The sequence below is a fragment of the Etheostoma spectabile genome, unplaced genomic scaffold (assembly GCF_008692095.1).
Source record: "Etheostoma spectabile isolate EspeVRDwgs_2016 unplaced genomic scaffold, UIUC_Espe_1.0 scaffold00006416, whole genome shotgun sequence".
In the NCBI taxonomy this organism is placed as follows: domain Eukaryota; kingdom Metazoa; phylum Chordata; class Actinopteri; order Perciformes; family Percidae; genus Etheostoma; species Etheostoma spectabile.
The window spans coordinates 40,703-53,710 of NW_022603377.1; the positions used below are offsets into that span (position 1 = coordinate 40,703).

The 13,008-nt window shown below is 41.4% G+C and overlaps 1 protein-coding gene and 1 long non-coding RNA gene across 2 annotated transcripts; one reads left to right on the forward strand and one right to left on the reverse strand.

Annotated features, from left to right (window-relative positions):
• Positions 1 to 418: 418 nt before the first annotated feature.
• On the reverse strand, positions 419 to 4,241 carry LOC116678073 (CMRF35-like molecule 9). Its single transcript, XM_032508160.1, has 2 exons — positions 4,093 to 4,241; positions 419 to 799 (listed from the first exon to the last, which is right to left on the reverse strand). The coding sequence occupies exons 1-2, from the start codon at positions 4,130 to 4,132 to the stop codon at positions 444 to 446; spliced, it is 396 nt and encodes a 131-aa protein (XP_032364051.1). The 5' UTR covers positions 4,133 to 4,241; the 3' UTR covers positions 419 to 443.
• On the forward strand, positions 732 to 9,172 carry LOC116678078 (uncharacterized). The gene is made up of 4 exons (XR_004329157.1): positions 732 to 801; positions 924 to 931; positions 1,037 to 1,108; positions 9,162 to 9,172. It is a non-coding gene; the product is annotated as an uncharacterized LOC116678078 (long non-coding RNA).
• The last annotated feature ends 3,836 nt before the right edge of the window (positions 9,173 to 13,008 follow it).

A 13,008-nucleotide genomic window follows, 5' to 3' on the forward strand; every position in this document is an offset into this window, starting at 1 on the left:
ATGGGCACTGGGGTCTGTGATGTCATCAGTGTGGAGGATGATGGGACTGATGTTGAAGGAGGTCTGGGAGGAGAGGTTGGAGCTGGGAAACATTAAAAACCCAATCAACCAGTCAGAGAGTGATTGTAGAGATCCAAAGAAGTGGTGCTGACCAGATGCTCCCTGCAGAGAACTCGGTGCTAACATCCATGTGTTTTAATCCCACAGCTAAATGCACAAGGTCATCAATGGGTTTGGTGCTACAAGACTCCAATCAGCTGCAGTGGGGGGCCGTCTGACTTCATCACATATTTTACACATCAGCTGTTAAAGGAGCATTCATCAGAGTTCACCATGATGGAAATATGCAGCTCTAAATACAACTGTTAGACTAAACATGTTGAGTTATTGGAAACATCAGCAGCTGTCAGTCAACAGTTAATAACATGACTCTCAGTAGAAACTCACCCTCTGAACTCGGAGCTCAATCTCCTGGTATGATGGTGGGAATAAGAAGATCGGTCCAAACCACATCTGTACCGCCCTGAGTCTGACTGAGTCAGGTTTCTGATGCTCACATACAGAACTGTGTTATGTAATGGAAATAATCCTTCTTTATATCTGATGCTGTATCTGCCTCTCTGAGCTGTGTCCTTTTCTGTCTCAATGAGAATGTCTCCTTCTTTACATTCACCCTTACAGAAGATTTTCCTATGTCCAGGGAAAGTAAAGAAGCATCTAACTGTGATGTCTCCTCCTTCAGTTCCTGTTCTCTTGATGATTTCTGCATTGATGAGACCGATGTTTCCATCCTGCAGTGCTGTTAAAAAGATGACCAATCAATAGTTACTATGTGTACTTCCTGTAAGATGTTGCAGTCTGATTTGTTTCACATTTCCATAAATCAAACCTAGATCCCCACAGTCCTACTGGGAGCGTCCCAGTTCAACCAGTCTGGGACTGAGGGGTAACACTTTAAAACAACAGAGATCTGGATTCTTTCAGATTTCAAGCATTAAATAATCTCCCAGTCTGACTCAGATTTAATATTCCCCAGAGAATAAAATCAACTCAAAAAGCGATGAAGTGATTGAGTCAACAATAATGAACCACATGGGAACATTACTGTGTTCAGACTGAACGGGGGGGGGGGGGGGGGGATGGTCAGTTTTAGAGGCAGCACGGCTACATACAAAGTCAAAGTTTGACTTTATCCTGGGCTTTACGAATCTGCCTTCAAACACACCCAGACAGTCAGAAGGACAGAACCTTTGTTTGGAGCAATGTATGAATGATACATATGATGATAAGCATAAACATCATTGAGTGAGAGTTATGTCAGACTGATTTTGATTGATCATAACTTGTCTGATTTTTTTTCAAAAGATTGATTTTCTTCTCAACTATCTGCAGATGTAGTCCGATAGCAGCTCCACTCGGGGCGGGTGGAGCTACAGAGCTCAAACAAACGCCCCTTTTTGTTTTATCTTTTATATTTACATTTTCCTGTGTGAAACACTGAAACTTAACTTCTCTCCTCCCACTGACCCACCACTGCTCAGTTATTCCAGACTCAGCTGATCCTCCAGACCTGGGGCCTGTTGCACGAAAGTAGAATAAAGATATCCAGGATAAGTGAAAAAGCGCAGCTTGACTTAGTGGGACCTGCTCATCCTGGCTTAATCGGTTACACGTTACCGAGCCAGGATGAACAGGTGGAGCTATGTCAAGCCAGGTGGAGATGGCCAGGATAAGTGCACGTTCACGGCTTTCTCAAATAGACCACGTTATCGATCACAGATTTACTGATGCAGAGATGAGAAGACGCATGCGCCATATGTTTCACCCAATGAGCAGCAGCTTCTAATGGACAGTAACGAGGAGGGAAGAATATGCAAAAAGGGAAATACGGCTCTTATCAAACGGAGAGAAAAAGCCCAACATAGCGAACCTGACTGAATGTGTGGGGATGTAAAAATATAGCCTTTGCCTCAAAAGTGAGCAGAGGAACTAATGTTCCTCGGAAAGGAACCAAGGACTTAGGCTTAATTTCAAACCTTATTCACAACGTGAGAACATGTTTTACAACCATGCACAAATCTTTATAAGATGTCCTAATTTTTTGTACAATTAATGTTCATACAGAACAATCAGAAAGGGACAACAACTAGAAAAAAGTAAGTGACTTCAATACACGCTGTGAGCATATGTAAAACAATATTCATGTTTTTTATTCTTCTGACAGTGACCGCACCAAAATAAAAAGATTAAGAAGCATTGTGGTGTTCCCAGTGTGATGAATGATAACTACACTTTATACGTACAAAGGCCATGTTATTAGTCCGGTGATGTGAGACTTATTGAGACGATTATGGAACCAAAATAAGCTATAATAAAAAAAAAACATTAGGCCCACTTATTAGGAAGTAACACAAACTACCCTTTATTAGAGAAGGACAAGCAACAAGAAAATGAATCATGAATGTATTGGTCTCTGACCAGTCTGCCATTAATATCATCTGGGAATATCGCTACATTAATATCATCTTGGAATATCGCTACATTAATATCGTCACACTTAATCTCCGGAGCGTCCTGTAGAAACCTGAAGCTGAGACCACGGACGCTGCGCTGCTCATCTCTACTTTTACAGAGAGAGTGGACACTGACGCGACTCGCAGGTCTGCCGGCGGCCACCGGCCACCGGGCACCAGGCACCAGGCACCGGGCACCGGGCGCACGCCAGGCAGCCTCGACACACCACCGTCCCACCGGGAAAAGTCCCACTCCGCATTGGGGTAGCAGTGCAACCATTCCTAACATCTAAACAGCTGTAGTAGGGTTTAAATCAAACTCGCGAAAACAATAGTGACAAGTAGGCTAATGCATGTTAATAAAAATAAAGCAGAACACATGCAGAAGACAACGCAATAACTGTTAAACACGTTTATTTCGGATCAGACGGCAGCTGATTTGACACATGAGACTCCAGGATTAATCTTAGCCCGGCTGTTAGCCTGCTCTGGACCAGGCTAGCCGCAAAGAATAAATCTCCATGGTAACTTGGCTGGGCTTAATTCAATCTGGTTTCGTGCAACAGAGTCAAAGCTAAATTCATCCAGGATAACTTGAATATCCCGGCTTAATCCCTTATCCTGGTTTCGTACAACAGGCCCCTGGTTCCCACAGAGCTTTAGTTTGGCCCCTGAAGGAAGAGGACGTTTTAATTGGTTGTCCCACTTCCAAAGCTCTGATTGGTTGTTTCTCAAACCGTCAATGTTCACATCACCACCACAAATATTAGAATTACTGAACCAACTGGAGTTTAAATATGTCTCCAACACTTGAGTGGAGAACGTTGTCCAACACACCAATACATAAAACCAGACTGTCCCATCATAATCATGGGGGAGAAGGGGGGAGGAAACGGGGAGGGGTGTGTGTGTTCTGTTCTGTTTGAGTGTAGTCTATATTATTAAGGAGAGGGGGGGGGGGGTCTTATCTTTCACTCATCCCATGATTATATTTTTCTCATTTATTCTGACTAAAATATATTTAGGCGGTCAAGTCCATCAGCACCAACAGAAATTGTCGCCACGGTAACATGTTCTCTCTTTATCCAAAAATAGAGCCCTCTTTTTTAATGTTTGCCTTAAATCTATTGTTTTCATAAAATTTTGAGAGGGTGATGAAGGGACCAAAGAAAAAACTGCAAAGGGCATTTTAGGAATAGAAGATTCAGCCTCCCTCCCCCCAAAATAGGTTATCAGTCCCTAAAAGATCAGAACCAAACGTGTAAGATATCGTACTATCCTATAAGATATGAAAAGCATCTAAAATGTAAACCTATGAAACATTTCATTTTATATGTTAGTATACATTTGTTTTTTCTTCTCCTTCACCACTTATGAGAACGACGTTGGTGATTTTCTCTTGTGAAATGAGGTTTTGCTCAACATGAGACTCAACCCAACTGAACATCCTGTTTGACCAGAAACCAACATGTTGTAAGACTGAGACGAGAGGTGATGAAACCCAGTCCATCAATAAGAAACTGTTTCCCTTCTGCTGCAAAGAGAAAGAAATAAGAAGTAAAAAGCTGAGTTTACTCACTGAGGAAGAAGAAGCAGATCAGAGACTGACCCACGTTCATGTTGGAGGATCTGATGGTTTAACGCTGCCTCTCTTTCTTCTTCACTGGTAAACCAGGAACTGGTCACTTCTCTAAATGATGGAGTCCCTCCCCCAAACACTTCACGCCCCCCCCCCCTCTCCTCCCTTCTTTGAGTCTTTTTGGTTGGAACTTTGAGCCATTAATGTCATATTGATGTGTACACTAAAAGAAATCTCTCTCTTTGTAAATATGTCATTTTTCTCCAAGTTTAACCCGTTTCCCCCCAAAAATTAAATTAATTTCAAGATGTTTCTAATATGGACCTGTTGTATTTTCAGGTTCCTACTTGTATTTTGGGGTTCTACTATAACATGTTTGCATGCTTTAGTTAGTTTGACGGCATTTTACTTACTCAGTCTACCATATTTTCATTGTCTATTTCTTGCCTGTATTTCTTTCGTGCTTACTTGTTTGTGTGTTATTGTTTTGTTTTTTGTTTTTTTGCTGTTGCTGCTATGCTGCTACTTGTAACGACAGAATTTCCCCGTCGTGGGATAAATAAAGTATAATCTAATCTAATCTAATCTAATGATAAAAACCCTTTTTTCTCAAAATAACCCATGCTCTGTAGGAGTGCCTCTCGTGCCTCTCGTTTAGCCGTTTAAAACAAAAGTTTGACTCTGGTACATTCACAAAAAGACCGAGTTAAGCTTCAACAACACTGTCACAGTTAGACGAGGATAGGACCCAAAATGCAGAGACGAGGACGGCAGGCAGGCAGGCGGGCGAGGGTAAACAAGAATTATTTAAACAAAGTCCAAGGAAAAACACAGGGAGCAAAAAGGAACAGGCAAACCCAAGAACAAGAAAAATCCCCCAAGGGGAAGGCAATGCAATACAAGACAGGACAGGACCAGACCACTGACACGTCGACAAGACTAAAGACAAGGGAAGCACAGACATTAATACACAAGGTAACGAGAGGCAGGTGACAGGAGCGCAGGGAAGCCAGTGGAAAACATCAGGGGCGTTTCTCAATCTGTGTTCTTCTATGGACTTGTGTGCTTGTGTTCTTGTGAAACGTCATGTTTGGGCCAAAGTACTGACCCAATACACAAGTTAGCATTTCGCCAAGAACAGTTAAAATCCCCGGATGTGATCTCGACACGCCATTTTACCGAGGATGCATCGGATGGTAACTTGTGTGAACTTGGCCGGGCAGGTATCCCAGCATTCAATTCGGGTGTAAAGCGCTTATGGTTTCCGGTACACATATTTTCACAATTTACGTCTATTATTAAATCAATAATTCATTTTTAAGATGTTTTAGGCGATAAATCAGCTGTGTAGATTTGAATATAGGCAGTTCAACGAAATTGATGGTGAATTAAAAAAGCCTTCGGAGTTTGAAAGCTCCGCAAACCGGCTTAGAGTTGCCTAACACTTTAAAGGGTAACTACTGTTTTTTTCAACCTGGGCTCCATTTCCTCATGCATTTGGGTCTAATAGACTGATTTGACCAAAGATCTTTGAATGTGGTCCAGTATTGAGTGAGATCGCAATGATGACAAACTACAATGTCCCCCTAATGGGGGCAAGCGTGGAGCCTTGCTTTATGTCCAATAAAAATATAATTTATTTGGTACTGACAGGCTCAGATTGTCACTAAATTTATTGATCACTTTCAGGACGGCACTTTTGTCCAAAGACAGCGGTTTGGAGAGCAAAAAGCGAGACAAGAAAAGGCATTCTGGGAGTCTGTTCCTTTGGAGTGGGCAACAGAAATTACAGGCTCCTGTTATCTGAAAATTTAAATGTAACGGCTCAGTAGTTAAATAATATAGGTCGTTATAATTGTATGGGGGTCCGGATTCATTTGAGACAGAGTATAGGCTAACCTCATTGTCAAAATCATTTAAATATTGAGCCATAACATTGAAAACCTAACAATCTGAGCCTGTCAGTACCTAAATGAATCACTTTTATTGGACAAAAGCAAGGCTCCACGTTTGCCCCATTAAGTTACATTGTAGCTTGGTTTATTGCGATCTCACTCAGTACTGGACCAAATTCAAAGATTTTTTCCCACTTTGGAAAAAACGGTAGTTACCCTTTAACTGAGAGCAGAAAAAAAACTTTTTTAATTAGAGCGTTCAGAACAGAAGGTTTTAACTCACTGGGATTTCTCTGAAATATGTTTACCTCATGTTGTCCTTGGGTCAAATTTGACCCGTTTTCAATTTTTTTGTTTTTTTTTGCACAAGAAATGGGGCGTCGACATAAAACTGAAAATGTCAACATTAAAAATATCAAAAAGCTTTGGCAAAAACATCAAAAAAGCACCCACAACGTCAAAAAAGTGACAAATAAATTTCAGAAAAAACGATAATAATTATGAAAAAAGTGAAGTTTTTTTTCACAGGAAGACAACACAAGGGTTAAAATCCAACATTATGACAATGTAGATATGACAGGTAATACGGAAAAGCATAACAGTTGATCTTAAATAACCTTTTGTATTTTCTCAACAGAAAAGGTTAGACTGATGCAGTAGAATAAAAGGAATTGTCACTTCTTTAATGCAGCACAGGCTGATGTTTTACATCTTTTCTTTATTTTGTACTCCAAAAAAAACAGTTCATGTAACATATTCATACTGTAAAGCATAACAAGGGGATGAACTATTAAAAATTCTTCCAGTTACTAGAAATGGTTCAGTCGTTTCTTCCCACATTTCATGTGAAAACATTAAAAATAGAACTCAATAATAACAATAGTTAAAGTTGTGAGATGAGAGCAGTAGATTTTGGGAATCTATTTAGTATTCAGTCTATAGTTTTATAAAGTCTTCTTAACAACAACACATAGTCTGTCCTGTTGTCTCTTACTTCCTCTTTAGTCTTTATCGGCCCGCTTCTTGGTGATGTGATTTCTTTATCTGATGTAGATTCCTTAACTTCTGCTTTATGTATTTTTGTTTACATCCTGGTGTCTGATTATTGTCATTTAACTCTCTTAATGTTCTTATATTGTTCCCTATTTGGTTTTAAATGCACTTCATTTGACATTTTTTAGATGAACTGAAATTTGTATTACTAAGTATGAATGCAAACCGTTTGCTGGTTCCTCTTCCTCTAATGGGAGGATTGTATGGTTGTGTTTGTCATAACTGATTAAACTGAATATATGGGGGTTTGGACTCTTGGTTAGACAATACAAGACACCTGAAGGCATCACTTTGGGCTGTAGGAAATTATAACACATTTTCTAACATTTATAAACAAAACATTTAAATAATTATCTTGAAAATAAATATCAAATTCAAACTAATGAGAAAACGTATCATTAGGTTGCAGAAATGAATAAAACATCAACATTTTTGACCAATTAAAATGTTAAAACACCAAAGACATGCGTACTGATCTCCAACAAAATACCTGTTTCAATGTCAGTCTGACTTGAGGTAATAATGTTTCAGGATGTAATTGAGTGCTCATCTCTGTGTGAGTTGAGAGCTGTTCTTCTTCTAGTCCAGCCCCCTGTGGGGTTGTGGTCAATGGCTCCCCCAGGTGGTGATGCAGCGGTCCTCACAGACATCAGCACTCAATGACATCCTGTTAGATCAGTCTGCATCTCTTTGGTGTTAGGTCTCTTTGTTTGGTTCTTTTTCAACTTATTTTGTTGAAAAAGTTTAATTAAAAGCTAAAATGCGTAACTTCTCTATCCCACATGAGGAATTCTAAAATTCATGGTGATGATTCTGTTAGGTCTGCTGCAGCCTGTCTCTGCTCCCCCCCTTGTCTGTCCTTAATTGCAGGAGTGGAGCCTGGTGTGCAGGAGTCAGGGTTCCAGCTGCAGCTCATCAACACTAATCCCCTCTGCTTCAAACACGCGGTAAACCTACCACTCTTCATCAGATCGCAGTCAAGACGACTACGTTGGGGCTGCAGCTGCTGTTGCCACTAGTCTTTGTGGGAGTTGCTGGACCTGATTGTTCTTTGTCTTCCACAGTTCTGTGAACCTGACTCCGGCTCTCCACCACTCCTGCTCTCCACCCTGGATCTCTGGATTATTGGAAACGGACCCTCAGAAACACGCTACCACACACGCTCTGTACCCCGGATTCCCATTGGATTTTGGACTTGGCTTTTCCCTGTTGTGTCCCCTAACTTGGACATTGGAATAAACCTGAGAAGTAAAATTTGGGTCTCCTTTTTGTCTGCATTTGGGTTCAATGTAGTTCCACGCATAACGGTTTCATGTTTCTTGCGTTGCGCTGTGGATGTTGTGCATGGTTAGGTGAACCATCTTGTCTTTCACACTGATTGTGCTCAGAGCGTCTCCAAGAACGACTTCTTCTCTCCTGTAGCCAATCATTGCAACGCTGTCTATGCGACCGCGTCCGCATTGTTACACAATCTTGGAGGTGCGTGTGTTGGCTATCGGACCCTCTGCACCAGGCCGTGTCTGCTTCGTTTCGCCATTCGCTCCACGCCGACCTCGCTAAACACAAGAAGCATTAAACAGCTTTAAGGAATGACATCAAAACTGTCACTGCATCCATGATACAAGGCTTGTATGATCACACACTCCCCCTCCTCCACACAGTGGCTAGTAGCCAAGGAGGACACAGAGGATGGGGAAAAAACATTATGGACTCTTTAGAAGTCTTCGGCGCAGATGTTAATATCAAAAGGTTACGAACTAAATTTTTAATGCTGCAACTTAATGATTTTTTTTATTGATATAGAATGAGTTTTCTTAATGAATTGCTAAATTGTTTTGTATAGGAAATGTCAGAAAATAGTTACATTTTCCCACAGCCCAACGTGATGCCCTCAGGTGTCTTGTTTTGTCTGACCAGAGTCCAAATACTCAGTTTAATCAGTTAAGACCAACTCAACCATAAAATCCTCCCATTAGAGGATGAGGAACCAGCAAACAGTTTGCATTCATACTTAGAAATGACAAACTATCAGAGCATTAGCACAATAGTTGATTAAGATGGAAATACAAATTTCAGTTCATCTGTTCAAAACCATACAGGGAACCATATAAGAACTTAAAGAGAGTAAAATGAAAATCATCTGACACCAGAATGTAAATAAAAATAAAGCAGAAGTTAAGAAATCTAAACAAGATAAAGAAATCAGATAGTCAGAAGTGGGCCGAGTCTTGTGTTCCCTTCAGTGTGTGTATGTTCTGTTTCCTGTTTTATTTTGAAGTCTGGTTTTTGCCTCGTCCTGTCTTTAGTTTTACTTCCTGCATCTTCCCGTTCTTGTGATTACCTGGGGCGTTTCTCGATACCAAGTACGCAAAGAACGGACTTGTGTTCTTGGGGAGACCGTACTTGCTAGCTGTACCTGGAAGACTGAACTCGCAAGTTCAGAAGCACACAACACGCTGTTGACGGTTTTGAGACGAAGCGTTCTTCCTGTTATTGCGCAACACCCCCAGCAAAGAGGGCGCTTGCCACTTTATAGTTAGCTTTGATGTGTGTATTCATAATAAAGCGAGGACGGTCACCCTTCACACCGCCTTGTGGTTCTGTTGTTCAGTCTTCCAGGTTTTCAATTAAAGTGCTATCAAGTATCACGGGCCAATAACTATATAAATACCGACACAACGGCGGGGAAAAAATCCTTGTAACATTGTTCGGGATTCAATTTTAATTGAAAGCAGAAAAGAAACGTTAAACTAGGTATTAAAATTATAGATGGACTGGGTAAAGTTAGTCACTGCCGTCTGTATACGTTACAGAGAAGCAGAAGAGGAGCCCGAGAGGGAGGAGAGCCAGGATGAGGAGGACAGATATATATATGACAGCGGAAAAAAATTGTTTAAAATATCTTACAATATCTTGGACCTGGCTTTGCTACAGTGGTCTGTCTAGACGTAGGGCCAGAGTGGTCTGTCTAGACGTGGGGCCAGAGTGGTCTGTCTAGACATGGGGCCAAAGGGGCTCTCTAGACGTGGGGCCAGAGGGGTCTGTGAGCTGACTGACTGACCGGCTCGCGAGAGTCATTCCCGGCTGGCGTAGCGAGCTCGCCCGCCGGGGTTTGCGGAGCTTTCAAACTCCGAAGGCTTTTTTAATTCACCATCAATTTTCGTTGAACTGCCTATATTCAAAATCTACACAGCTGATTTCTCGCCTTAAAACATCTTAAAAATGAATTATTGATTTAATAATAGACGTAAATTGTGAAAATATGTGTACCGGAAACCATAAGCGCTTTACACCCGAATTGAATGCTGGGATACCTGCCCGGCCAAGTTCACACAAGTTACCATCCGATGCATCCTCGGTAAAATGGGCGTGTCGAGATCACATCCGGGGATTTTAACTGTTCTTGGCGAAATGCTAACTTGTGTATTGGGTCAGTACTTTGGCCCAAACATGACGTTTCACAAGAACACAAGAACACAAGTCCATAGAAGAACACAGATTGAGAAACGCCCCTGATGTTTTCCACTGGCTTCCCTGCGCTCCTGTCACCTGCCTCTCGTTACCTTGTGTATTTAATGTCTGTGCTTCCCTTGTCTTTAGTCTTGTCGACGTGTCAGTGGTCTGGTCCTGTCCTGTCTTGTATTGCATTGCCTTCCCCTTTGGGGGATTTTTCTTGTTCTTGGGTTTTGCCTGTTCCTTTTTGCTCCCTGTGTTTTTCCTTGGACTTTGTTTAAATAATTCTTGTTTACCCTCGCCCGCCTGCCTGCCTGCCGTCCTCGTCTCTGCATTTTGGGTCCTATCCTCGTCTAACTGTGACAGTGTTGTTGAAGCTTAACTCGGTCTTTTTGTGAATGTACCAGAGTCAAACTTTTGTTTTAAACGGCTAAACGAGAGGCACGAGAGGCACTCCTACAGAGCATGGGTTATTTTGAGAAAAAAGGGTTTTTATCATTAGATTAGATTAGATTAGATTATACTTTATTTATCCCACGACGGGGAAATTCTGTCGTTACAAGTAGCAGCATAGCAGCAACAGCAAAAAACAAAAAACAAAACAATAACACACAAACAAGTAAGCACGAAAGAAATACAGGCAAGAAATAGACAATGAAAATATGGTAGACTGAGTAAGTAAAATGCCGTCAAACTAACTAAAGCATGCAAACATGTTATAGTAGAACCCCAAAATACAAGTAGGAACCTGAAAATACAACAGGTCCATATTAGAAACATCTTGAAATTAATTTAATTTTTGGGGGAAACGGTTAAACTTGGAGAAAATGACATATTTACAAAGAGAGAGATTTCTTTTAGTGTACACATCAATATGACATTAATGGCTCAAAGTTCCAACCAAAAAGACTCAAAGAAGGGGAGAGGGGGGGGGGGCGTGAAGTGTTTGGGGAGGGACTCCATCATTTAGAGAAGTGACCAGTTCCTGGTTTACCAGTGAAGAAGAAAGAGAGGCAGCGTTAAACCATCAGATCCTCCAACATGAACGTGGGTCAGTCTCTGATCTGCTTCTTCTTCCTCAGTGAGTAAACTCAGCTTTTTACTTCTTATTTCTTTCTCTTTGCAGCAGAAGGGAAACAGTTTCTTATTGATGGACTGGGTTTCATCACCTCTCGTCTCAGTCTTACAACATGTTGGTTTCTGGTCAAACAGGATGTTCAGTTGGGTTGAGTCTCATGTTGAGCAAAACCTCATTTCACAAGAGAAAATCACCAACGTCGTTCTCATAAGTGGTGAAGGAGAAGAAAAAACAAATGTATACTAACATATAAAATGAAATGTTTCATAGGTTTACATTTTAGATGCTTTTCATATCTTATAGGATAGTACGATATCTTACACGTTTGGTTCTGATCTTTTAGGGACTGATAACCTATTTTGGGGGGAGGGAGGCTGAATCTTCTATTCCTAAAATGCCCTTTGCAGTTTTTTCTTTGGTCCCTTCATCACCCTCTCAAAATTTTATGAAAACAATAGATTTAAGGCAAACATTAAAAAAGAGGGCTCTATTTTTGGATAAAGAGAGAACATGTTACCGTGGCGACAATTTCTGTTGGTGCTGATGGACTTGACCGCCTAAATATATTTTAGTCAGAATAAATGAGAAAAATATAATCATGGGATGAGTGAAAGATAAGACCCCCCCCCCCCTCTCCTTAATAATATAGACTACACTCAAACAGAACAGAACACACACACCCCTCCCCGTTTCCTCCCCCCTTCTCCCCCATGATTATGATGGGACAGTCTGGTTTTATGTATTGGTGTGTTGGACAACGTTCTCCACTCAAGTGTTGGAGACATATTTAAACTCCAGTTGGTTCAGTAATTCTAATATTTGTGGTGGTGATGTGAACATTGACGGTTTGAGAAACAACCAATCAGAGCTTTGGAAGTGGGACAACCAATTAAAACGTCCTCTTCCTTCAGGGGCCAAACTAAAGCTCTGTGGGAACCAGGGCCTGTTGTACGAAACCAGGATAAGGGATTAAGCCGGGATATTCAAGTTATCCTGGATGAATTTAGCTTTGACTCTGTTGCACGAAACCAGATTGAATTAAGCCCAGCCAAGTTACCATGGAGATTTATTCTTTGCGGCTAGCCTGGTCCAGAGCAGGCTAACAGCCGGGCTAAGATTAATCCTGGAGTCTCATGTGTCAAATCAGCTGCCGTCTGATCCGAAATAAACGTGTTTAACAGTTATTGCGTTGTCTTCTGCATGTGTTCTGCTTTATTTTTATTAACATGCATTAGCCTAGGCCTACTTGTCACTATTGTTTTCGCGAGTTTGATTTAAACCCTACTACAGCTGTTTAGATGTTAGGAATGGTTGCACTGCTACCCCAATGCGGAGTGGGACTTTTCCCGGTGGGACGGTGGTGTGTCGAGGCTGCCTGGCGTGCGCCCGGTGCCCGGTGCCTGGTGCCTGGTGCCCGGTGGCCGGTGGCCGCCGGCA